Source organism: Erinaceus europaeus, chromosome 2 (assembly GCF_950295315.1).
Source record: "Erinaceus europaeus chromosome 2, mEriEur2.1, whole genome shotgun sequence".
In the NCBI taxonomy this organism is placed as follows: domain Eukaryota; kingdom Metazoa; phylum Chordata; class Mammalia; order Eulipotyphla; family Erinaceidae; genus Erinaceus; species Erinaceus europaeus.
Window position 1 is genome coordinate 32,943,450 of NC_080163.1, and position 27,236 is coordinate 32,970,685.

The following is a 27,236-nucleotide window of genomic DNA, read 5'->3' on the forward strand; positions in this document are numbered from 1 at the left end:
TTAAAGAAGGGTGTGGTCTGGGAGGTGGCACAGTGATAACGCTTTGGACTCTCAAGCATTAGGTCCTGAGTTTGATCCCTGGCAGCACATGTGCCAGAGTGGTGTCTGGTTCTTTCTCTCTCTTCCTATCTTTCTCATTAATAAATAAATAAAATCTTAAAAGAAAAAAAAAGGCGATAGGAAGAGAAACATCTGCAGTCCTGCTGTGTCCCCCCTGTGAAGTGCCTGTGAAGTGTCCCCCCTGCAGGTGGAGATCTAGGGCCTCAAACTTAGATCCTTGCATGGGTCTATATGCTCAAGTGCTGCTGCCTGGTCCCTGCTAAGGTAACTTACACTGAAGACTATGGCACTTCACAAGTTTATTAGTGAAATGTGTCCACTTATTAAAAAAAAATCACTGTTAAGGTGTGCTACCGTTCTCTTGTTACAGAAAGTTGGCTGTGATGGCTTACTAGGATCTCTTGCAAGGGAAGACCACTGTGGTGTGTGCAATGGCAATGGAAAATCATGCAAAATCATTAAAGGAGACTTTAATCACACTAGAGGAACAGGTAATTGTTTTCTTTTGCTTGTTTGTTTCAAAATTATTATTTTTGAATAGAATGCTTTCTTTGAAAGGAGAAATAATGATTTATAAGACTTGTCACAAGTTTACAACTTCATTTCCCCCCATAGCAGGTCTCAGCATACCACACCCTGCACCAGGGGAGTCTTTGTGGACAGATATCACATTGAATGTAGCTTAGAAATCACTGTTTGGATTTCACTGAAGATTCTTGCAGTGTGTAGTGAATGATTTCTGATGACATATAATACATGCAATGTGAGCCAAAAATTCTAACAAGTCCATTTCCCCAATAATGAAAATATGCAGTCATCTGTTGTGCATTTAATAAACTGGAGCAGCAAGTGAATAGCCTAATTTGCATTGACAATGCTATCAAGTTTCTGCAGATCTTACTCTCCAATGCAAAGCATAATGTCCTAGCATTATTGATAAGATAATATAAATATATGTTATGATGATTTACAATAGCCTGAAACAACTATTGAGAGTATTAATCTTCAGGTTTTCAAACTTTTTGTTTTACTGAGGGAATACATTTTTGGGAAAAGATTATTGTACTGTAGCATAATGAAAACAGTAATAAGGAAGTCAGAAAATAGAGGTTGATGCTCCCTAAGCATTAATCATAGGAAATCGTGTGCTACTTTTCTCCTTTCATCTATAAATACTCATAATCAGGGACTATGAGACTGAAATGACTATCAACATCTCTATATTATGTTTTAAATTGACATAGTGGATGGGAAATAGTTCACTTTGTAGAGCACACACTTTACCATGTGCAAGGACCCTGGTTTGAACTCTCAGCCACCACTCAAGAACACTTTCACAGGGGGAAGCTTCATGAGCAAGAAAGCAATGTTTTGGAGTCTCCCTCTCTACACCTTTCTCTCTTACCCTTTATTTAAAAAAGGAGGGGGGGAGTCGGAGGGCAGTAGTGCGGTGGGTTAAGCACACATGGCACAAAACACAAGGACCTGCCTAAGGATCCCGGCTGGAGTCCCTGGCTCCTCACCTGCAGGGTGAAGTGGTGAAGTAGATCTGCAGGTGTCTTTCTCTCCCCCTCTCTGTCTTCCCCTCCTCTCTCCATTTCTCTCTGTCCTATCTAACAATGACAACAGCAATAACTACAATAAGGACAACAAAAGGGAATAAATAAATAAATACGTTCTTTAAAAAAAAAAGAAAAAGAAAAAAGTACTCCAGGCATTCTGGAATTTTGTAGTCACAGAGCCCTAACAATAACTCTGGTAACAATAAAAGGAAGGAGGAAGAGAAGATGAGAGAGAGAGAGTGTGTGTGTGTGTGTGTGTGTGTGTGTGTGTGTGTGTGTGAGTGATGCACTACAAAAAAATGACATCCTTACTGATATATAGTGCTTATACAATACAATGATTTCTACACTTAAATGGTTTATATTCATGTTGAAGTTTCTGAGAAGAAAGCATTTCTGTGTGTTCATTAGTATCTTACCCTTATTTTTGTATAATGAATGCCCAGTATTTGATTATATTTTCATTATTAGTTATATACATATTCATATTTTAAATGATTTTATTACTCTCAAAGTACCAAAAAGAACCCTTATACCGAATTGTTAGTCTAAACACAAAGAAAAATATGTTTAATATTAACGAAAACCTAGTTCATTCTAAATATGAAAAAAAAGGTCCTTCAAAACAGAAAGTTAATCCCAGTTCCCTAAATTTGAATGTAACTTTTTTTTTAACCAGGTCCCAGTAGAACTAAGGATGAATGAACTAGATGCTCTTAAAGTCTAAGAATAACTAAAGTCCATAGTAAATTACAGATCAAAATCTTAATCTCCAAAGTTGTGAAAAAGCTGACAGTTTCTACAAGTTAAAACCTGCCAGAACTCATTTGAAAAGTCATATTTAGCTGTTACAGGTTTCCAAACTTTCAACTATGAAGAGAAATTATGGTAATATTTTTAGTCTGATTGTAGAGGGAATTTTCACAGTTTAGAAGTTCAAATAGTCTAAAGGATAGAAGATATTTAAGGAAAGAATTTTTCTAGGAATGATCTTATACAATTATCTAATATGCATGGAAATTGTTACCTGAAAAATATTGATGCATATTTGGCACCAATACATTTATATAATTGTAATAAAATTCCTCTTTCATACTAAGCATTGAAAGCAGAATGATACATAAAAAAAAAATCAGTGAGAGAGTTGGGCAGTAGCACAGCGGGCTAAGCGCACATGGCACAAAGTGCAAGGACTGGCCTAAGGATCTCAGTTTGAGCGCCGGCTCCCCACCTGCAGAGTTGATTCACAAGTGATGAAGCAGGTCTGCAGGTGTCTATCTTTCTTTCCCCCTCTTTGTCTTCACCTCCATTTCCCATTTCTCTTTGTCTTATCCAACAACAACATCAATAACAAAAACATTATTAGCTACAACAATAAAAAAAAGGGCAACAAAAGGGAATAAATAAATATAAATTAAAAAATCAATGACTTTCATTCTGAGAGCTGATTATATATATATATATATCTCCCCAGATTTTAACTTCAAGCATCCTTTGTATAGGAGACAAAAAGGGAGTGAATGAAAGTAGATCCAAGACACTACTCACACTATTATAAGGTAGTTTTGGAGATTGAACCCTGAACAAACTGGGGCCTCAGACATGCAAGTCCTGTGTTCTAGTACTAAGCTATATCCTGGGCCCAAACATCCTGTGTTTTATTTTCACTCTAGTTTCTTTTTTCATGTACTTGTTGTACAGAAATTGTGTTAACAGTACCCTTCACTTGAAAATGACTAAAGAGCCTAATATATTAGAATTACTGATGACTACTAATCTCATTTTCTTTAGTACAATTCCATGTTAGTTTCACATTGTTCACAGTAAAGAGATTAGAATCTTTAACAGAGACCATAAAGTCGTCCAGGTTTTTGTCTCTGTCCCTCTCTCTACATCATTTCTCACCAACATTCTTTTCCTTCTCTAAGTGGTAGTCTCCAGATTTTTCACAGTGCTCAACTTGTCATGCTTTTTGCAGCATTTGAAAATCCTGCCTCTGCCAGTTTCTTAGTTTTTCTAAAACGATTGTGATGGCAGTGGTTAATTCCTATGTAGCACTTGATGCCAGTTGTCATTTTTTTCAGTAAAATGTTCCACCTCCTATCACTAGTTACTAGCTTAGCGACTCTTGCCATATCAGTAACCGTGTGATGTAACTCTATCACATCTGTAATTTTTTATCCATTGATATTTATTATTATTACTTTTCCCCCTTAAATCAGAGCACTTCTCAGCTCAGGCTTGTGGTGTGGGGGACTTGAACCTGGGATTTGGAGCCTCTGACATGACAGTCTCTTTACATACCACTAGGCTATCTCCCCTATTCCAGTGATCTTTCTTTCCTCCATTAGATGTTAAACTCATTGAGAAACAAAATAATAGCTTTTTTTATTCAGCACTCAGTGATGAACATGGGGAATGAGTGATCCATAAATATTATTACTTAACAATGAAATATGTGTTTGGAAATGCGCCTGTGTGTTTTGTGGAAAGAAGTTCAGCAGTAGAGGATATCCCTCTGTGAGACCCTGGGCTTGATCACTAGCACTTCTAGGTAGGAAGGACTTGTACTCTAGCCATGCTCATAGGAAAAAAAAAATTGTATGTGTCCTAAAAATATCATGAATTTCAACTACTTTTGACTTTAAGATTGCATTAATTCTCTTGAGACAATTTTATACTTATAGTTTATGGATTTGCTAGAATTTCTTGAACAGATTTCAGCCCTACTTGGTCCAGCTGGCCATGCACACTGTATATGTTGTATGAGTAGCACACATGCAGACACATGTGAGTGTTCTCAGTCCCTCTGCTCGATTTAGTTTACTAAATCATTTTTGTTGGAGCTAGAAAGGAAACTAGACTTTGTTTTTCCCCATAGCACATTTATCATATCTTTCATTGCACCTTGCCTACCCAGGAGATAGTTTTTCAAAATAATCATTAAAGGTGAATTGTATGTTTGGTCAGTTGTGGAACTGTATAGTTATTAATGTGTACTAAAATGATTTAAATTGTGTTACCTGTGGTATAAAAAATATGATACTTTCATATATAAAGACTATATGCCCTTAGATTTTTTATTTGTATGTCTTCTGTCAGAGTGTTTCGTGTTTTATTTTATGAAATAATAGCAATCACTCGTAATAGAAAGTTTAGATATTAATTCAAAGCCAAGGATAACTGATTAATGACATGTGTTGTCTTATAAAAGGTATTTTCTCTGTAACTTTCTTTTCTTTTCTTTTTTAAAATAGAGATAAAGAGGGAGGAAGAGAAAGCAAAGGGAGGGAGAGAATGAGAGAGAGGCTGAGATTGAGATTAAATGAGACCACAGCACAGACATTTCCTTCAATGCTATGGAGGCCAGGTTCGAACCTGGGTAACACATATGGGACCTTTATTTTCTTAGCTATTAAGCAAGAACTATATCATCTCCCCTGCATGTTATAATTATGCTTAAATGTAATGATTTATATAAAACTCCTTTAATAGTGAATTGTATATGGCAGCTGTTCAAAAGGTGACATCATTACTTTTGCATGAGAGTAATGATTACTACTAGCATTTTAAGATGACCATTTAAAAATACTTTCTCTGATTAAAACAGGATGCTCCCATATTGAATAATCAGTGTGAGGATCAGATTTACAACATTGACATTACAAGCTTTATTCCAGTTTTCTAAGATTAGCTATAAGGTATATTCACTTCTTTAAAAACATTTTTATATCCACTTGTTTAAATGTATAATTTTATGTGATAAATGGCTCATTTACTGAAAGTTATTCAGACCTCTCTAGTAATTGACTTCCTCTTTCCAAATGTCTTTGCCGTCTTCTCTTCTTTAAGTCTGATTCACAAGTCCTATAATTTATACCATATAATGTAGAGAAACACTTTAGATAAAAGTTGAACACTTTGTTACGAATATACAGAACACCTCTGAATTTACTGGTAAACTCAAACAGGAAGTTTTTATTACAGCCTCAACTTTCCTCCATCATCTCTTGCTATTTTAACATTAGAAAATGTATCATCTTCTCTGAATACTTTTAAAAGTTCATTTTCTGTTCCTAAATTCTAACTTCCCTGTTCACCATCTCTTAATTGTGACTTGCAGTAGAATCATTCTTAGTTACTTTCCCACTTAACATCTTCAACCTTTAACTGAACTGACCAACTTCTCTCCTGGAGCTCTTCTAATCCATAGGACTTCTAACCTCCCCCCCTACCCCCCACAAACTGACCCACCCACACACACACACCAGCTTCCCTCCATTTCCTGTTCATTCATTTTCTTCCCCTGTTTATTCCTTCTCAATATTCTTCTCTAATTTATTGTTAATCTCTCTGTTAAAAACTATGGCTGCTTCCAAGATTCAGTTCTCATATCTTTTTCTCTTGATTTATGTCACTTACTCCCATAGCCGAGTTAAATTACAGACTTTGCCAAGATTCTTTAAAAGGTACATAAGTGTGAGGGTTAAAAATGGATACATGTATAATCAAGGGAAAAATGGGTACAGGCATAATTAAGAAATTGCTAGCATAGTTCACCAGAGCAATAGAAAGGTTAAAAATTACACAAGGTTAGGAATAATACTAACTTCTCACTTCTGTAGATCCTGCTGCTTTCAGTTAGATAGGATGTTTGTTTCTGGGAAAACAAGATGTTTTTGTACCAAGATGTGGTGCAAGCTTAAACGTCCTCCAGTCATTAAATTTCAGGTAAACAAGCCAAGTCCCGGAACCTATGCAAAACTATTATATGTGACCAATGCTGGTATATGCCACAAACAGTATGAAAAGATGCTTCTGGGGAGTAGGGTGGTAGCACAATGAGATAAGCATACATGGCACAAAGCACAAGGACCTGCTTAAGGATCCCGGTTCTAGCCTCTGGCTCCCCACCTGCAGGGGAGTCGTTTCACAGGCGGTGAAGCAGGTCTGCAGGTGTCTATCTTTCTCTCCCCCTCACTGTCTCCCCCTCCTCTCTCCATTTCTCTTTGTCCTATCTAACAACATCAATAACAACAACAATAATAACTACAACAATAAAACAACAAGGGCAACAAAAGGGAATAAATAAAAATAAAAAATCAGATGCTTGTGATTGAGCTTAGGCGTTCAGTCCTTGAGTAGCTCCTGTGTGAGCTTGGACGGGACCCTCAGCTGAGTAGGCTTAAATAGAATTCACACTCAACCACCTGCCTTGGTGTGGAGGATTATGATTTCTGTGCAGAGAATTCCATACCATTACAACAAGTACCCTGCTCTTCCTCTAGAGTTTCAAATGTTCAGCTGTTCTGGATATGATTACTAGTGTGTTAAGGCTTTTTGTTAAATATGGGTTGCAAAGATGAGTAGAAAAGATTATTACCAAAAGTTGACTTCATAATTCTAGAAAGAATGGAAATGATACTTTTCAGTGCTTATTTCCCTGCTTTATATTAGTTACCAAGGTCATATTTTTTTTTCATTGTCTTCTGAATTTTCTACATTAACTTCCAGCATCTTGGATTCATAGATTAGGCTCCTAACTCTGTTATCTACAAATGTTATCACTGAGCACCCTTCATATTTCTATTAGAGCCTTTCCAGGCCACTACCTAGTTACCAGGTTCCTTGATCTATAATGCTTATTAGCTTCAAATTGATAAATTCAGCATCATGGGTATGCAGTTTAATTATGTTTATAATGAAGACATCTTTTTTTCATCTATCGTCATATCCTTTAACAATTTCCTTATGTGTTACTAAAATAATACTTTACTACTTTACATAAAGAGAACACAACTGTGAATGCAAACTATCTATTCTTTAAAGACAGTTCATCTACTTCTTCGTGAATCATCCCTCAGTTATAGGAAATGTTCTTTTTCCTGAATAATAGTGATTTTAGCTGATACCAGTGTTGCTCAGTCATTAATAAAGTATGTAACCATTTAAAAGTAGAGAAAAATCCTACCACTGTGAGTAAAATAGCAGTGGTGGTATGTTCAATGAAGGGGATCATTGTAAGGAACATTGGGGCTAACAAGACACCTGGAAAGTGTACCTGCTGTGTTATATATATGACTAAATTCTAAGCTAACACCACCAAACTGGGGGGGGGGCTTTGGTGCTGTGGTGTCTTTCCTTCTCTTTCACTCTCTCTCTCCCTTTCTCTTTCTCTCTCCCTCTCTCTCTCTCTCTCTCTCTCTCTCTCTCTCTCTCTCGTCAACTCCAGAGCAGTGAAGCCCTAGTGATGACAAGAAAATAAATAAATAAATATTCAAGAGGCCAGGCAGTGGTGCACCAGGCTGAGTACACATTATTGCCAAACTCAAGGGCCCAGGTTCAAGCCCCTGCTCCCCACCTGCAGGAGGTCTGATTCACAATCAGTAAAGCAGGTCTGCAGTTGTCTATCTTTGCTTATTCTTATTTCCCTGTCCTCTCAGTTTCTCTCTGACCTACCTAATAAAAATCAGAAAGAAAAAAAAAAAGCCAACAGAAGCCCTGGATTCATGGTACTGGCACCAAGGCCCAACAATGAATCTGGTGGCAATTAAAAAGAAAAGATATGTATTCAACAGGGAATTAATAATATAATCTTACATTTGGTGCTATTGTTGTTATTACCAGGACTTCACTGCTATTGGACAACTCTTCCAGGTAGATAGAAACCAAGAGATTAGAGAAAGATAGACAACATCACCCAAGTGTTATCCAGTGGTATAGGGGATGGGTTTAAACTGGTGTGTCACGTGCATGGAAAAGCTTTCACATCATCTAAGTGATTTTTCCAGAGTTTGCATATGATCTTGCTAACATTATTTTGAAGGATTATGTAACTCATTTGTAAAGGCATTTATACTTTTGTCTTTCTAATTTGATTATAAGTTTGTTGCATACACAGACCATCTTACCTTATTTCTGTGTAAAAATAAGTGCTATATATTTGTTTCTGTTTCATTTCTGCCTATGTAATTAAAGCAACAAAATGATAATACTTTTATGTTTGTGTTATTGAAGATTATAAACTTGAATAAGTAATGTTTGATGATGGTAATCAGGATGCTAAAATCGAGTTTCTTATTCTAGTCACTTGCACCTGCTGGGGTGTATACTACCAAAATTTTAGTTTACACCAAATCATTGTAAACACTTTTAGGAATTTAAGTAATTATTCATAGAAGACACCACTAAGATTAGCTGTTGTGCTTTTCTAAAAGCAGCTTGGAAACTGAGACTTTGATCACATGGAGCATTCACAGGATACTGAGAAGATTATTAAATATAATTTTAACACAACATTAAAACAAAACTCCTCAGTGAAAAATAAATGTCTGTTCTACTATAATTCCACACTAAATGAAGTCTTGGTTTTGATCTTTTCTAAAATTTTCTCTTCTTATTCCACTCATTTCTGGCATTCCATTACTAAAGACTGCTGAAAATCCTTTAAAAAAAAAAACACCTAATTGTGTTTTTGCCTTTAGCTGTCTGACACCTTGGGGTGACATTAGATTGCTTAGTGTGGCCTTACACTTACTTGTTTCCAGCTCCAATTTCAAATCCTTTGTCAATCCCCTCAGGGAGTGCTGGTCTCTTTTGTCCTACACTTAACTATTACAGAGACTTGATTCTTGCCAGCTCTCCTCTCTCCAGCTATATTTCTTTCTTCCCCACACTTATTTAGCAAAGTTCTGAGCTTGGAATCTGGAGTTGTTTTCTGTCTTAGATGATCTTCTGTGCTTTTAGTCAGGTTTACTATTGTGCTTTTTTTCTCACACAGTTTATAAACTAACATTAATTTTTTTTTGCATAAAATACAATTTCTTTTTTCTCCTTGATCTACTTAAAACTGTGACTCAACAGCTTTTCAAGGAATGTCTACACTTAAAATTTTAACAACAAATATTTGCATTAATAGGTATTGAAATAACATAGCAAGAGCTAAAAGAGCAGAAATAGACAAGATCAACTAAAAGGCATTATAAGAACCCACATTTTATTGCTTTTTCTATTGTTTCTTCCAGGTTATGTGGAAGTGTTGGTGATACCTGCTGGAGCAAGAAGAATCAAAGTTGTGGAGGAAAAGCCAGCACATAGCTATTTAGGTAACCTGTTGTTAACAGATACAGAATTGATACAAGCAGAAGCCCAGTTCCCTGCTCTGAGGGTTAAGCGATGATGAGAAAGCCAGTCTAATTCTAGCTGCACACAGGAATTCCCATCAAGTAGAGATTTCTTCCTTTACCTCTTACAGACTTCATAGGAGAAAAGACAGTTTGATTGACTATATTTTGTTATTGTTGCTTCTGCTCATCTATATTTAGGAAACACTTATTGGAGGATTTGGGATGTATATCATATACATACAAACTTACACACATATGCATAGTAATCACATAGGCAAATACTTTTATTTTCTAACCTCATCTAATTTGTGGTGTGAAAATATAATGTCCTTTCTCATGTCTGAGGCTCCAAAGTCTTTGGTTCAGTCCTCTTCACTACCAAAATCCAGAGCAGAGAAGTACTCTAGATTTTTTTTTTTTAAGGAATGAAAGAAAGAAAAACAAAAGAAAATACTATACTTTTCAGAAGTCTTTGTTCATCTATAATCTCTATTCAGTTTATAAACCTAAACTAGAAATTTTTCATGATTCATCATTCTCTTGCATCACTAGATTTTGTTATTCAAAGCCATCACATTCATTCTATATTCACTGTGAAAAAACCTTAGTCATTCCCTGTTAAATATTTTCATGTTTTATTTCTTTTACAGCACAAAGCATTGTCTATTTTTTGTTTTGTTTTCATGTGTTCTTTTATATTTTGTGTCTATATTATTAATTCTCTCAAAAGCAGCTATCTTGTCATTTTGCTAGAAATATATAGAACTATATCTGCACTAGTCAGACAGACCTGGCACATAAGAGATAGTATTTATTTGAATTAATTTTAGCTAAGAGAAATGATTCACATTTATCTCAGAATTTCCTGGATCAGGCACTGAATGCACACATTGCATAAATCCTGATAAAAATCCTATGAAGGAGCCTCCACAGGTTTACAATTTTTTTTTTCAGTCAGAAAAAAGGAAAAACAAGTTTCAGTTTCTTTCACAATTTACACATCTTAAAAGCCATGATCATAACTTTCAATATGAGTGGTGCAGTCATAGCACCTGGTTTCTAGATGTGAAATCTTGTTCTTTTTTTAAATTTTTATTACATTTTTAAAGATTTATTGTTTGCGCTGGTCTCTCAGAGAGATGACTCCCAGCTATATATGACTAAGGAATTTTCCAGGAATTGTTTCCTAATTTACTTATTTTTACCTTTTGTTTTATTACTATGATTAGTTGCGTAGGATTAACTGAGAATATAGATCATACAATAGTTATTTTCTGCGGTAGTCACTTCTTCCTATCCTCCTGGACTTTATTTCTAGTCTCTTTTATAGTTCTCTAAACATAAATCTCCAATAAGGTTTAGTTACTAGCTGACTATACAATTTGAAAATGGAATCATGTCTTGGTATTCAGTGAGCATTTTTGAAATGTGAATGAGAAAGATCATGCAGAGAGAGAGTTTGGTCAGCAAGGCAGACTTTATTAGACAGTGAAAGTCCATGAGGGATGATGCATGGAGATGGCCAGAGAGAGTCCTGACTCAGGATCTAGACAATTCAGGTATATTCAGGATGTAAGTTCCAAGCTCATGGGGATGGGATGGGGGGTAGGGGCTGGAAAGAGCAGATTCCTTGGGGAAATTGCTTTCCAATTTAGGCTGGTCACAGGTTGCAGAAGGGGGTGGTGGTAACTTTTCCATTATTACTTGATCTTCCTGTGTCTCTTCTGGCAGTGATAGCCTCCAAAATGTCTGCTTTACCCAGGCTGGATTGGACTACCCAGGGCTGTCTGAGGAAAAACATGCCACTTAATTATTCGTAGCTGTAGTAGCAAGCATTACATTTTTTTCATAGAAAAATCTAACTTCTCCCACAAAAGTTTCACAGAGCTACTAGTAGTTACTAATATATCTTGTCTAAGTTTATCAGCTAGATGACACATTCTTTGAAGTCAGAGAACATATTTATATTATTCATATTGAGATCCAAAAACTGTGACTACTTAAATTATAATTAAAACCTGATAAGTAGTTATTCAGTGTCAAATATAATACAAACATATTCCAAAGGAGGTGCTAAGAAAGAAGCATGGTGGTGCACTGGATTGAGTACACATGTGACAATTCATTAGAACCCGGATTCAAGCCCCCAATCTGCATTTGCATTGGAAAAACTTTATAGGCAGTAAAGCAATACTGCAGGTGTATCTCTCTCTCTCTCCCTTTTCCTCTCTTTCTCTCTCTCTCCCTCCATCTCTTTCCCTCACTCTATGCTGGGCTAGCATGGGGGTGCCTCATCCTGGGCTCTTACTCTCTGGGTTGGAGAGACCATGACTGGAGTCAGCCTGAGCTGCTACTCACTCAGGGACTCAGGAGAAAGACAGAAAGACAGGGGCCAGGCAGTAGTGCACCAAGTTAAGGGCACACATTACAGTGTGCAAGGACCCAAGTTTAAGCCCTGGTTCACACCTGCAGGGGGAAAGTTTTGCAAGTGGTGAAGTAGGGCTTCAGGTGTCTCTCTGTCTTTTAAAAAATATTTTATTTATTTACTTATTTATTCAATAGAGAGAAAGATTTATTTTTTCATTTATTTATTTGGATATAGACAGAAATCAAAGAGGAAGAGGGAGAAAGAAGGTTTACCCCCCCCCTAAATGTGGGAACCAGGAGCTTAAACCTCAATCTTTACACATTGTAGCATATCCACTTTAGCAAGTGTGCCACTGCTTAGGCCCCATGATGGCTGAATTGTTCTGTAATGTCATTTTGTTCTATTAGTTAACATACGATTTAATGACACTTATTAATCACACTTTTCTGGGTGGCACAGAAGAAGCAGAACATGGATAAATGCACTACCAGCTTTCACATTGTTCGCAGGATCACTGCATAGCAAACACATACATACACACACACACACACACACACACACACTTAAAATAATCTTTCAATGAATAAATGATCAACCTCACTGTACTATATGATTTGTATGCCTGAGAACCCAGCAATCACAGATTCAGTCCCAACACTACTATATTCCAGAAGTGAGCAATATTTGGTCTCTTGATTTCTAGCCCACAAAAATATAGGGATCTTTTAAAATAGAATACATAGTTAAGAGGAAAAATAAGGAGTACAGTCATCAAGTGTCCAACAAAGTTGAGAAAGCCAAAGAAATGTGACTGTAGCTAAACAACTTTGTATAAGTAGGAAAATTTATAGCATTTTTTTATAAATGTGGACATTCCCAATGAACAGGTACTTCTTATTTTACATTTGAGACTAACTGATTTAGAAATTAATGAAATCACTTTCTTTTTCAATCTTTTTCTGATGGTTTTATGGTTTGTTTATTTATTGCCTTTGGGGCCTTAAGCATACATTAATCCACTGCTCCCAGAACAACATTTTCATTTTTATAATTTTATTTATTTAAATTTTTTATAAGTAAATACTGGGTTGTTGGAAAAATTGTGACTTTTTTTATGTTTTTCTATGCAAAAAGGTATCATGACTTTTTAATTTACATATTTATTTTTATTATTTTCAGCACAAAAAATAAAGATGCAATTAACAATAGTAGAATTTACTTGTTTGTTTGTTTTCACCATTCTTGTTACCAAAGGTCTGTGTCCCCATCCCCACCCCCATAGATAATCACTCTGGTTGTCCCACAGTCTTGGACATAGGTTGACATTTTGTTATTTTTCATATGTTTATACTCAATTGTCTGTATTCTACATATGAGTGAAACCATTCTGTAGTTGTCTTTCACCTCCTGACTTGCTTAACTAAGTATAATCTTCTTTAATGAATGACTTAGAGAAGACATTTCCATTTTTAAAAAAATTTTATTTATAAAAAGGAAACACTGACAAAAAACATAGGATAAGAGGGGTTCAATGCCACACAATTCCCACCACCAGAACTCCATATCCCATTCCATCCCCTGATAGCTTGCTATTCTTTATCTCTCTGGGAGTATAGACCCAGGGTCATTATGGGATGCAGAAGGTGGAAGGTCTGGCTTCTATAGTTGCTTCCCCGACATTTCCATTTTTATTCAAATAGAGCCAGACAAATGGAGTAAGAAAGATGCACAGTGACTGCTCTACCATCCTTGGACCTTCCCTTGGCACTCTCCGTGGTTCTGGCACTCTCCTGGGTTACTGAGGCTCTGACTCAGGTCCTTGTGTATGTGAGAATGATCTGTATCTCTTGGCCCCTGACATGCTTTTAATGAAATAATTCTATGTGGACATTGATCAATAACCCTGATTTATTCTCATGTTTGTGAACTTCTTTGTAGTTCTACGAGACACTGGAAAGCAGTCTATTAATAGTGACTGGAAAATTGAACACTCTGGAGCTTTCAGCTTAGCGGGAACCACTGTCCACTATGTAAGACGGGGCCTCTGGGAGAAGATCTCCGCCAAGGGTCCTACTACATCACCTTTGCACCTCTTGGTATGAGGGAAAACATTGATCACCTTGCGTATCAGTTTCATATTCCCATTGTACCTTCTCTCTTTTCTTTAATCCAAGTCTAGACTTAAATTTATTTAAGGTAATTTTAGGGATTTAAAGTACGCTTTAAATCATGATCTATAAAATTAGGGATTATTATGAAATGAATAAAACATTTTATGGGATTTACAGACTTAGAGTTGAGATGAATTACTAGACAACAGGAAACCTTTCTCTTTTTTTCTATAGGAACATATTTAATAACTATAGTGGGTATCTGTAAAGAGAGCTCTTAGTATTTCATACACACATGAAATGGGCATTGTGTGAAGCTATAAACATTTGATAAAAAATGTTATTGTCCCTGGAAGAAAATATTTGGTAAGCGGATCCTGTAAACATGAACTTCTGAATGGGCAGAGGTTGGGGGCAAGCTTCTCTACCAGGTAATAAAAGAATAGAAAAGGGTATATCTGTAGTAAAAGAAGCTGGATGTAGTCCTCCATGGTCAAGCTGGTAGCAGGTTCACATGCCCCTTTTGACTTTGATCAGGGTTAAGAGCTTAGATGTCAGAGAACTGATTGCACAGCTGACTTGGTTTCAATCCTAATGGCAAAGACTGAAATTCAGACACTTGAACACCTCCTTAAGCTCATACATAGAAACAATTCTACAGCACTGCCAGCTGACTGTTTACTTAGGACAATGCACCAAATTATTTAGTATCAACACACAACTTAATTTGACTTTATTTAATGGGAGACATCTTTGCTTCTGATCAAAGAAAGAGCCAGAGGCTCAAATCATATATGAACTCCTTTGCTTTTCCTACCTCACTGTGCCTGCAAATCACTTAGGATCTTGTTAAAATGTACATGCTGAATCATTTGCTTGGGGTGGAGCCTACAGTTTACAGTTCCAACTCATGCTCAGGTGATTTCACTACTGCTGGCCCCTGGGTTGCAAATAACCATGTTTCCTATAGCTTTACCAACGGTAATAATGGGAACCAGGTGAGTGGTGTGTAGGTACCTTCTACTCCCAATCCTAAGACTACTAACTAATAAGAGAAATATGTACAATTTTCATTGAGTCAAATACTGTCTAGAAATTGTTTATATTTAACCCTCAAAATAATCTTGTATAATATGATTTTATAACTTGAATTTATATATTTAAGCAAAACACTAAACATGATAAAGCATCTGTATTTAGAATTTCCCAAAACATTTTTTTCCCAAAACCAGGTGTGAATCTTATAGAACTTCTCTATACCACCTAATATTCCAACATAAACTTCCGTGTACTCTGAATATTTAATTGATTCGTTTCCCCCAGTTTGGGGGTGATATCATTCTATTAGAATTGGAAACTACTCTCTGCTTTGTGCCATCCAGAGAGCAGAGGTGACTAAATAAGTATTATATAAACTGTCTGGTTATCCATGATTTGGATAACTTCTAATAACATGATAACATTATTAGATAATGTTGATAAACAGCAAAAGAATTTTCAGTGTTTGGTTGCAGAAAAAGTCATTAGATTGCTTACTATATGTATTCAATACACTCTTTTAAATGAAACAAGCGTAGGTCCTTCACTGAAGTCCTCCACTTAAATTTAAAATCTTAGTCAAACAATATATATAAGATCTAAGGGTTGAGCAGAGGAACTTCCCTTGCTGCAGAATATTTAATCTGACTGGCAAATACCAACTTTTTTCCTGGACACAGGAAACATAATAAAAGTCAGCGAACTGTCTCAAAGAAGGCATCTATGTGACCTGGATTTATACAGTAATCCAAGAGCAACTGCACTTGTAAGATATTTTTCTTTAATGACTGTTACAGATTGAAAGTCTATGCTGGATGTTAAAAGGCCATACCCTCTGCTGCTGTGCCCAGTATGTGCCCCTCAACTGTAATGGTCACACTTTCCTTTACAAAAAAGAAAACAAACAAACAAAAAACCAACTGCCAAATGCAAATGGTTTAAAACAGAGCTAATGATTTGTAGCCAATGTTTCCATTCTAAATGGCAGTAAATATTTCAGGACAAAACAAAATTCTATCCATGAAAATTTAGTTTATTAAATGTAGATGTTTTCAGTTAATTAAAGAAGTTGGCCCAATAAAGCTTTATTTATGTTTATCTAGTCTATTTAAAAAACATGTAGTAGGCTAATGATGGCTATAAGCAAGGTGAATCAATTGTTTAGATGAAGGTCACTTGTAATGTGGGGCCAGATAGTGGCACACCTGGATGAGTGCACATATTACAATGTGCAAGGGCCCAAGTTCAAGCCCCAGGTCCCCATTTGCAAGGGGAAAGCTTTATGAGTGGTGAAGCAGTGCTGCAGATGCCTCTTGTTCTCCTTCTCTATCTACCTTCCTCTCCTCCTAGATTTCTGGCTGTCTCTAACCTTAGTACCCATTGTGTTATTAATGCCAGTGTGAATTTTAAATAGTGCAATCACAGTATATATACATATATACATATATATAGTCACATTTTTGTTGATATAGTAAACAGAATTTTGAGAAAAAAAAGAAAAAAGAACATATGATAGAAGGGATGGGAGGTGGAGGGTCCAGAAGAGCACATACATTACTATGCACGAGGGCCGAGGTTCAAGCCCCCAGTCCTCACCTGCAAGGGTGAAGCTGCACAAGTGGTGAATCAGTGCTGCAGGTGTCTTTCTCTTTCTCTCTCTATCTTCCCCTTTCCTCTGAATTTCTCTCTGTATCTTTCAAAAAGAAAAATATGGCTGCTGGTAGTGGTGAACTCATTGAGCAGGCACTAAGCCCCAGTTATAACCCTGGAGGCAACTATAGAGAGAGAGGCAGGGGGATATGATAGAAATGTTCAAAACTGTAACTTTGGCCTCATTTTAATTTTTCTATTAAGTATTAAATGTTAATTGCCTTAATTGCCTTCTGCTACAAATACCCTGAATTTAGTGCAATTTAAAATTTAGGTACACATGTTCTTCTGCATCACATTTTATGTAAATTGCTTCCATAAGCCCTCAGATTCATAAACACAATCTATTCCATAGGGTTGTTTAACATAATTTGTGCAAATATATTTATATTTTCATATCCCTATCCTCTATTTCATGTAAAGTAAATATTCTGAATTTTTATTAAAAGCATGTATGATTGTCTAACTGGCTAGTTCTGTTCTTGGCATGGAGAACCAACAGAAAATGAAACAGGCATGATCACTGCTTACGATTTAGTCAAATGGCCCTCAAACCAGTCATTTTCAAACATCTTTTGTTGTTGTTGCTATTTAGATATATATACTTAACTATAATATTATTAAATTAATATTGAAACGTTCATTTTACTTTATTTGTGATTTAATAATAATTAACAAAATTGTAAGATAACAAAGGTACAATTTTATAGTTCCCACCACCGGAGTCCCATGTCTCAGTCCCTTCATTGGAAACTTCCCTAGTCTTTATCCCTCTGGAGTATGTACCAGAATTCTTTTTGGGATACAGAAGGTGGAAGGTCTGGCTACTGTAATTGCTTCTCCACTGAACATGGGCATTGGCATGTGGATCCATACCCCCAACCTGTTTCTGTCTTTCCGTAGTGGGGTAAGGATCTAGAGAAAAAAAATCATTTTAATATAAATTCATTTTCAAAGGAAATAATCTTTATTGTAAGTGAAAAAACTAGGTAAACCTGTCAAAATTAAAATCTAATTGTAAGAAGCATACCTGGAACTGAAAGTCTTTCCCTTTCACTTGGCATTAACACTTGGAATTAAAGGCTTCATATTCTCCCATCTTTTATATCTCTTGCCACAGGAACTTACCATCCATCTTTTCATTCTGTGAGAGGAAAGGCTACATTTGAAAATAGATTTTGGATTATGTATTGATATCAGAGAGGAAACAAAACCTAGTCCCCTTTTAAGTCATCTTATATAACACTTATATTATGTGTCTAGTTGGATGAAAATTATCTATCTGTGACCTCTTTCAAATGGGTTATCTTTCATTACAACCTGTAGCTCAGAAAAAGTACCTAACTCTGATCTTTCCAGATGTATGATGACTGTAATATTTAAGCACTAATAAGACACTTGTATTGCATATTAGAGCATATACACCATGCAGCAGACATTTTAAAGTATCAGTGCCTTACTTTGATGTTTCACATTGAACGTGTTCCACTCTGACCCATCTGCATTGGTCAATTCTCTATACCTCAGGTACTACTGTTTCAAGACCAGTCCTATGGTCTGCATTATGAATACACCATCCCTTCAGATCCTCTTCCAGAGAATCAGAGCTCTAGAGCACCAGAACCACTTTTTATGTGGACACACACGGGCTGGGAAGATTGTGATGCCACATGTGGTGGAGGTAAAGGATTTTACTTTCTTTCCCAAACAGCAATTGCTATCTGACTAGTTATTGAAACCCCACTCTCCTTCCAGCATTATTTCTATGATACTTAGTTCATATTTCCTTTTTAAATATTTTATTTATTTACTATTAGAGACAGAAATTGAAAGGGATGGGGGAGATAGAGAGGGAGAGAGATTGAGAGATACCTGAAGCCCTACTTCATCACTCATAAAGCTTTCCCTCTGAAGATGGGAACCAGGGACTTAAATATGGTTCCTTGTGAACTGTAATGCGTGCGGTTAACCAGGTGTGCGATTGCCTAATCCCCGCCTTTTTTCTCCCATTCCAATCCCCTTAAGGGTTAGAAGTTCAAAGGTTTCTGTGACACATTTAGTGGTAAATGCTGAAATATCTTGTGGCAGAACCCAAAAGTGTTTCAAGAATTGAAAGTAGATTTAGAGTTGTTACAAAACTCACTAACATGATCACTCACTGCATTGTTTGGTACAAAATGTGTTTGCTTCCAGGTGCCGTTTTCGGCATCCCTCAAAGTAGTTTTGAAATTTTTTTATGTTAAAATTTTATATTTATGTTTGTACATGTTATGCATGTACAAACTATTATATTTACTGTCAAAGGTAAAACATGAATTCCCCAATAAAGAAATTTTAAAAAAATTATATTTTACTTTGTTAGTTCTATAAAATCTTAAAAGTTCTAAATGCCCTAGAACAGTTGAACACAAGAGTTATAGACCTAAATGGAATGTAAAGGTATGCAAAAAAAAAAGCACAGAGTTTGCTTTTGTGTAATCTGCATACTTGAATATACAGAGCATCTGAAGAAAATTACATGTGATTGTCTGCCAATGTGCGTTTTTTAGAAGAGAACATAAAACTAGTGATATAAAGGAGAGAGCAAAACATTTTTAAGCTCAGAAGATTTAATGTCATTTATATTCACAAAATAGCATGTCCCTTAGAGATTATATAGATTTTTCTTTGGATGTAGAGAAATGTTTTGTTTTAATCTATTAAATAAAGATGCCTGTATTTTTATTTCACATGACTTATTTTGTAAAATAATCCTTTTAATTTATATGCAACCTATATATGATTTGTGCTTGAATTACCTACTCTCTCAACTCTGTTCCACTGTGTTTAGTCAACAGTTTTCAATTATCTCTATGTTAATAGGGCACATTTTCATTTCAATGCCAAAATATTTCTGGGCTTTTGGATATTATTTTCTTTTACAGTTCATAAATAAAATGGAGAGAAAGGATTTCAAGAATAGCATCATTTCTGACTTCATATTGTCATTTTTATAGCCAGAAAGAGCTTTGTAATCTTTCAGCATATTCATGAATTAAATGAGAGCAAGTTCAAGGCACAGAACATTAAAAACAGATTCATGCAAAATTTAACTTCAATAGCAAAGAGGAATAAGAACTCTATAAGAGCAAACAAAGTGCTACGGGGAAGTGTAAAATTTTAGTGTTTGACATATTTTTTTAAATTCTATTGCAAATCATTAATTATCAGCAATAAATGTAAGATGTCTTGAAAATGTAAGTGCTCTACTTATCTAAACTTCATTGATAAAAGATAACTGATTTACTTTTTTATATTTATTATTTTTAATAAAACAGAAATAAATTGATAGAGAAGGTAAGAAATGGAGAAAGTGACCAGAAGAACTGCTTCATTGCTTGTGAAGCTAGTCCCTGGAAGTGGGGTCTGGGGGCTTGAACCTAGGTTCTTGTGCATGGTAATGTGTGCTCCCAACAAGGTATGCCACCCACCACGTGGCCCCATAGTTACAGATTTCTACTACTGATACCAATTATTCCTAGACATTAAAATCTAAATTCTATATAAACCCCTTCTTTAAAAGAAATATTAATTTAGGAATAATATCTTTTAGGAGACTGGGTGGTAGTGAACCTGATGGAGTGCACATGTAACAATGTTCAAGGACCCATGTCCAAGCCCCCAGACTACATCTGCATGAGGGAAGCTTCACTAGTGGTGAAGCCACTCTGCAAGTGCTTCTTTTTCTCTTCTCTCTCTATCTCCCCTTCTCCACTCAATTTCCTTTTATCCTATCAAATAAGTTTTCAAATTTAAAAAAATACCTTTTGTTACTTTAAAACATCTAACAGATGCTGATGATCTCATGTGAGCTTTCCTAATATATATATATATATATATATATATATATATATATATTTAGATTTCTTGAGATTTATTTAATAAGTACATGTTTGGAATACTTATACTAAAGACACTATATTCCAGGAATAACCTCTTAAATACAAATTTTCTTATGGCAGAAAAATCAAATAGCATTAATCCTATTTGATCAAAAGGAAACTTGACCTTGACATATAATAACTCAACTCAGACTATAAAACTGGTGGATAAGAGAGACAGAATAGCATACGAATACCAGGTTAGACTTTGGGGACTACTTAAGTGGCTGTGAATTACAGTTTTGGTATGTAAAATTAGACAAAGTCCTTAGTCTCAGAATATTATTTTCTGTGTCTCTAGAATGGAGTTAATATTTTTCATGTTCTTGATATGATTAGATGTTAATACATGCAATTAGTTTGCATTAGTACTTGACTTAATATCTGCTTTGCACTCTTTCATCATCATACTTTTCAACACTTTCTTTTCAAATTCTAATGATAGTTCTAAAAATTTGTATGAGTGTGCAATTTTTATAATAGCATTGACCATTGAAATCTCTTTTTATTTATTTTAATTTTCTTATAATTATTTATTTTCCCTTTTGTTGCCCTTGTTTTTTTATTTTTGTTGTAGTTATTATTGTTGTTGTTAGATAGGAAAGAGAGAAATGGAGAGAGGAGGGGAAGACAGAGAGGGGGAGAGAAAGATAGACACCTGCAGTGTGGGGCAAGCTCTGGAAGGCCTGCCTTGACCACCCCACACCCACCATTCCATTGGCTACCAGAGAGGTGTCTTGGAAAAGAAGAACAGGCTGTGGTAGAGGTGAGCACACAGAGTGATGACTCTGGACACTATGGCAGGGGATAGTGCACTTATTGAAGAAAAAGGCGGGGTTTATATGGGGTAAAAAGAAGCCAGGTGCTGGGGCAGGGTGCCGGGGCAACAAGCCCAATAGGGGCAGAGGTTCGATAGCAAGAACCAATCAGATTATTTTTAGACTCTAGCTTCTTTCTAGTGACTCTGGCTCTTGACTTCCCCTTGCCCAAGGCATGGGACTTAAGAATGAGGAAAGGGCAAATCAGGTTTATTCAGACCAGGTGGAGGGGGAAAGGTTGTAGCCTCTGGGTCTAACAAGAGGGAGATCAGGGAAGTGTGGGGAGGCTTTTAGGTGAATGCCTCCATCCTCATGGAGAGGTATCTGGGGTTCCAACCAGGCTCAACCCACCATATCCCCACACTGCAGACCTGCTTCACCACCTGTGAAGTGACCCTGTTGCAGGTGGGGAATTAGGGGATTGAACTGGCATTCTTAAGCTTGGTCCTTGTGCTTCGTGCCATGTGTGTTTAAGTCGCTGTGCAACCACCCAACTCCCTCTCCTTTTTTATTAAAAAAAATAATTTTTAATTTTTTATTAATAATTTGCTATAAGACAACAATGTATAGTTCCACACCATGCCCACCACCAAAGTTTCATCTCTCTACTGCTTCCACGGGTCTTATATATTTTTGACAGAAACAGAGAACTTTGGAAGGAGAGAATGAGACAACTGCAGCACTACTTCACTGATCATGAATCTCCCCTCATGTGGTGACTGGGTTTATGAACCCTTGTCCTTGCTCATGATAATATGTACACTCTAGCAACTTCACCACAGCTTGGTCCCTTATTTAAATAGTTACAAAAACAAAACAAAACCTGTACTCATTCCTTAAGAATACACTTTTTTTTATGATGCGAATTTTATAGATGTGGTCCACCTATATAGAATATAGTTTTATTTGAAAAGCGCTATCTCAATAAGATTTTAAAATTTAATTAGTAATTGTATATGTTGTAAATACAGAAAATAAATTAACAGCTTATCTTTAAGACTGGGAAAAAACAATATAATATTTAATTCTTATTAAATATCTTCCAAGAGTAAGGAATCAGTAAGTAAAAATTATTATTTGTTTCACATTTCCCCCCAATTTGGTAATAAGATCAATATGTAACGATTATCTAATTTGTTCCAAAATCATACTCAAATGGTCAAAACAGATTTCCCCAAAAGTGATTTAATAGGAATACCCTATTAAATTGCCACAAAGCAAATATTGCATTGTCAACGGTTTGTAGTCGCTCATGTTTCAGGCAGAAGGCCATTTACTTCATCAATTTATTTTTTAAATTAATTTATTTATTCCCTTTTGTTGCCCTTGTTGTTTTATAGTTGTAGTTATTATTGTCGTCGTCATTGTTAGATAGGATGAGAGAAATGGAGAGAGGCGGGGAAGACAGAGGGAGAGAGAAAGACACCTGCAGACTTGCTTCACTGTGAAGCAACTCCCCTGCAGGTGGGGAGCCGGGGACTGGAACTGGGATCCTTCCACCAGTCCTTGCTTTGTGCCACATGCGCTTAACCCGCTGTGCTACCGCCTGACTCCTACTTCATCAATTTCTATTTGTCCCTATATTCTGCAGTCTTGGATGCTTTTTAAATACTGATATTAAATATTAGAATGGAAATTTCCTATGTTGACTGGTACATAGATATAGAAAAGAAAAATATCATATCCACATATCTTAAAGATCTAAATTCTATTTCCATAGACACAATATGCCTGTTGTTGAACAACAATTTTTTGTCCAGTAAAAATCTTTAATTAATTAATTTGCAACATGAGTGATTCACTACTTAAGTAATAGTGATCTTACCACTCTGGGCTTAAGTAGAGAAAGAGGGATAAGGAGAGATACCACAGCCCTGGAGTTTCTTGTTTGCAAGGGTTCCAACCTGGGCTGTGTACATGGCAAGGTCTAACTTACCCAGAAAGACAACTGTCTGACCCTCAGTGAAACAAAAATTAAAATAATATGACCTTCATCTACCTTTGGAACAATCTTATGATAAAACTTTTCTTGTTACAGTATAGATGCAAATGTTTCAATTAGAAATGGTGTCAATATATATACATCAAAAGATTGTTTTGCTTTCAATAATTCAGTTTGTTAGCTCTGGACTAACATAACTAAGGTCTGTTGTTTTCTGAGGCAATTAGGAATGTTATATAGTTAGGCCTGGGTTATTTGTTCCATGACTACATATATGGTCAATAAAAGCTTTCTGACTAATATTGGTCATATTTTTGTTACAGTTGGCAAAGAGTCATTTGAATTACCTTAGACAACTACATCCATTCTATATAGAAGGTCTTGGGATTATGAAGATTTTATAATAGAATGTTAAGTGCTAAAGTTTGGGGCAGCAGCAATTGTATTTAATAGAGATATAGTGAGAGGCCATAGTACCACTTTATCACATGTGGTAACCAGGACTTGAACCCAGGGCCTTACATACTTATAGAATGTGTTCTACAACTGAGCCATCTCACAAGCCACTCTGTTGGATTTTTATAAAAGCATATGCATATAGATGTAGTCATTCCAATATACTATACTCTAGCATATTGTATGTTTAGTGTATCTCAAAGAGCTGTATGACTGTACTGAGTATTTACAGAGAAATCAAGGAAAAGTCTTGAACCTGTGGCTATAAGGTAAGTTCCTAAACCTCGTCTGTTCTTTTGCTTTATCTTTGTTCACCTCTTTGTCTTTCTTTATTCCCGTTCACCATAGTAAATAAATACTTGGAAATTATCCAGAGGAACTCTCTCACACATTCCTTTCTTAACTCCTTTCCTGATACCAGTCTCCTTTCTCTGTCAATTAAATACCAGTGATCATTCTATTCCTTATCCTGCTAAATGTGACCACCTGAAAAATGTGTGTACTTTCTGATTATCATTGCATGACCGTCATTGGGGATCAATGGATTTTCCAATGGTGAGCCAGGAAAAAAGCTAATTATTTTCTTAAGCCGTTGTATCCCATAAGACTCTAAAATTGTTGACTGATTTATTTTATAATGTCAAAAGATGATATGGATTATTAAGAGATTGGGTAGTGATGCACCTAATCGAATACACATCACCATGCACAAGGACCCAGGGTTTAAGCGCCAAGTCCCCACCCGCAGGGGGAGACATCAGGAGCAGTGAAGCAGTGCTGCAGATGTTTCTTTATCCCTATCTCCCATTCACCTCCTCAGCTTCTCCTTGTCTTACCAATTAAAATAAATAAAAATATTTAAAATGCATTATTACCCTTATAAATCATAGATATACATTGTTTTACTCATAAGGAATTTATACTCAGGACTTTTCTAGAGAATATATTTTATATATTTAGTAGACAGTTTAAGTGTGAGATTAAATAATCATGATATAAAGTGAATGTGCCTGAAAGGCTTTAACCATAAGGAATGCACTATACAGACAATAATTTTTACCTCTTATATTCACATCATCTCTACCAGAGAAAAGAAAAAGTCAGTATTCTGAAATCTGGTCAAAAACAATAAGACTGACGTGGTTTTCTTACAGAAGTGGCATTCATTAGAGCATAAGGATTTCTAGATTTCTTAGAATCTTTATTAGAGATGATAAGAATAAAGGTTTGATTTATATTCAAAATAAGCTGACTTTTCATAATTTGCCAAGAGCACTGGTAATATGACAATGCAAATAATAAACCTATAAATACATAAATTCTCTATATAAAGTTCTTCATATCCACCCCTTCCCTCTGCAGGAGAAAGGAAGACAACTGTGTCATGCACGAAAATCATGAACAAAAATATTAGCGTTGTAGACAACAAGAAATGCAAATACTTAACAAAGCCAGAACCACAGATTCGAAAGTGCAATGAGCAACCATGCCAAACAAGGTAATGTTATTCTACTGCTGTTTAAGATATTTGTTTGTGCAGAAGAGATAAAGGGGGCTGAGAAGTGGCACATCGGGTTAAATATGTGTGTTATAATGCACAAGGACCCAGTGTCCACTGACAAGGGGAAAGCTTTGCAAGTGAGGAAGCAGTGCTGTACTTGTCTTTCTTTCTCTCTCTCCCCCTCCTCCCTCTCTATTTCTGTCTCTATCCAATAAATAAATAAAGGTATTGTTGGGGCACTAAATTGTTGGTCATTAAGTTACTCAAATATATTGCGTTTTAAATAAGCAAGGTGTAAGAAACAAAAGTGCTAAGAGAGGCTTGGAGCAGCAGTGCTAGGACTGAACCTGTCTTTGTGCTGTATACATTGTGAAAACAACCACTTAACAAAAGGGAGGAGTGATTAAAATTATTTGGTGTCCTGATAGTCACTTCTTCAGGAATCTGATTATAGTGCCTTGTCCGTCAGAAGTATTGTGTTAAAATTTGCCACGTGTGATATAAAATACGAGCAGTAATGACCAGCACAGAGTTCTCTCTGTAACAAGGGGTGAGCAGTCTGGTTGGCCTGGTTTTCCTGCCTAGATTCTCATTTCCTCTCCTAGCATTCTAAATACAGGCTACCCTATTAAGGATTGATTTCCGCATTCCTGACCTGAGGCCTACTTGCTGTGAAGACAATTGCCTTGGTCCCCCATGCCTTCCTCAGCAAGTGTTGGAAACAAAAGTGTCAGGAAATTTATTGTCAAAGGACAAAACAGCCATGCTGAGCCTTGGATTGAGGCATGAGGAGAAGGCTGTGCCAACAGCCTTCAGTGGCCAACAGAGATATTAAGTGTATTTTCAGTTAGGCAAGCAGCAAGAAACTGTGAAGTTGCTTCTATCTCAGGGATTCTGGAAATCCAAATGCTTGCTGTAAACAATAATGTTGAGCTGGAGCAGGAATGAACCCAAGTGCCTCAAGAACTACAAGCGTTTGGACATGCAATGATAAAGAATGTGAGGCTGGTTTAATTCTTCTAGAATATGGGAATATGGAGGCAAGGATATTTCCTCTGCCATGTAGAGGTCTGTTAGGTTTTTTGTAAGTTCTTGAATCAAAGTGAGAACTGATATCCTTTCACAGTGGCATTCATAGTGGATTCACAGTGAATTTATTCCTCCTAAAACACAGATAACAAAAAGAGTTTGTAATGCTGTAGTCTATAGCTAATGCAATCTTCAGAACCCTCTATTTCAATGAATAAGTCAAAGGAGGTGAGGAGGAACAATGTTTCCAACTAACTGTATTTAGGCTTTTACATCTTAAATAATCTCTTTGAGAATTAGCGTCTGCTTTCTCTATACACCCTTCTTTTGATGGAGTACTATGTCTTGAGTTCCTTTTATTTCTGCTTTGTTACAAAACTTGATTATTAAACCTTCCAGATCAGGGTCAGTCTGTGTTAATGAGAGTCTAAAGGAATTTGAAAAATCTCCCTCTACAAAACTGAAGTCCTAAGACTTGCTTTTCTATAGATTCAGAATATTTAGTATATCAACAGTTGACTCTGAGGTGTTCCTGCTTGAATAATTTAGTGCCCCTTCCAACAGACAGAAATATGCTTCTAAAAATAAGTCAGAAAGTTATATACAGGAGACTATACAAAATACAGTAAGTATTGTCAATAATGGTTTGCCTACC

The 27,236-nt window shown here is 36.0% G+C and overlaps 1 protein-coding gene across 1 annotated transcript in view; it reads left to right on the top strand.

Moving 5' to 3' along the window:
* The window catches only part of ADAMTS19 (ADAM metallopeptidase with thrombospondin type 1 motif 19), a 224,764-nt gene that overhangs the window by 161,376 nt on the left and 36,152 nt on the right, over nucleotides 1–27,236 (top strand). Inside the window, exons 15-19 of the mRNA XM_007528006.2 lie at nucleotides 431–551; nucleotides 9,647–9,727; nucleotides 14,055–14,212; nucleotides 18,443–18,596; nucleotides 25,414–25,549. Coding sequence (XP_007528068.2) covers nucleotides 431–551; nucleotides 9,647–9,727; nucleotides 14,055–14,212; nucleotides 18,443–18,596; nucleotides 25,414–25,549 — 650 coding nt within the window. The remainder of the gene's footprint in view (nucleotides 1–430; nucleotides 552–9,646; nucleotides 9,728–14,054; nucleotides 14,213–18,442; nucleotides 18,597–25,413; nucleotides 25,550–27,236) is intronic.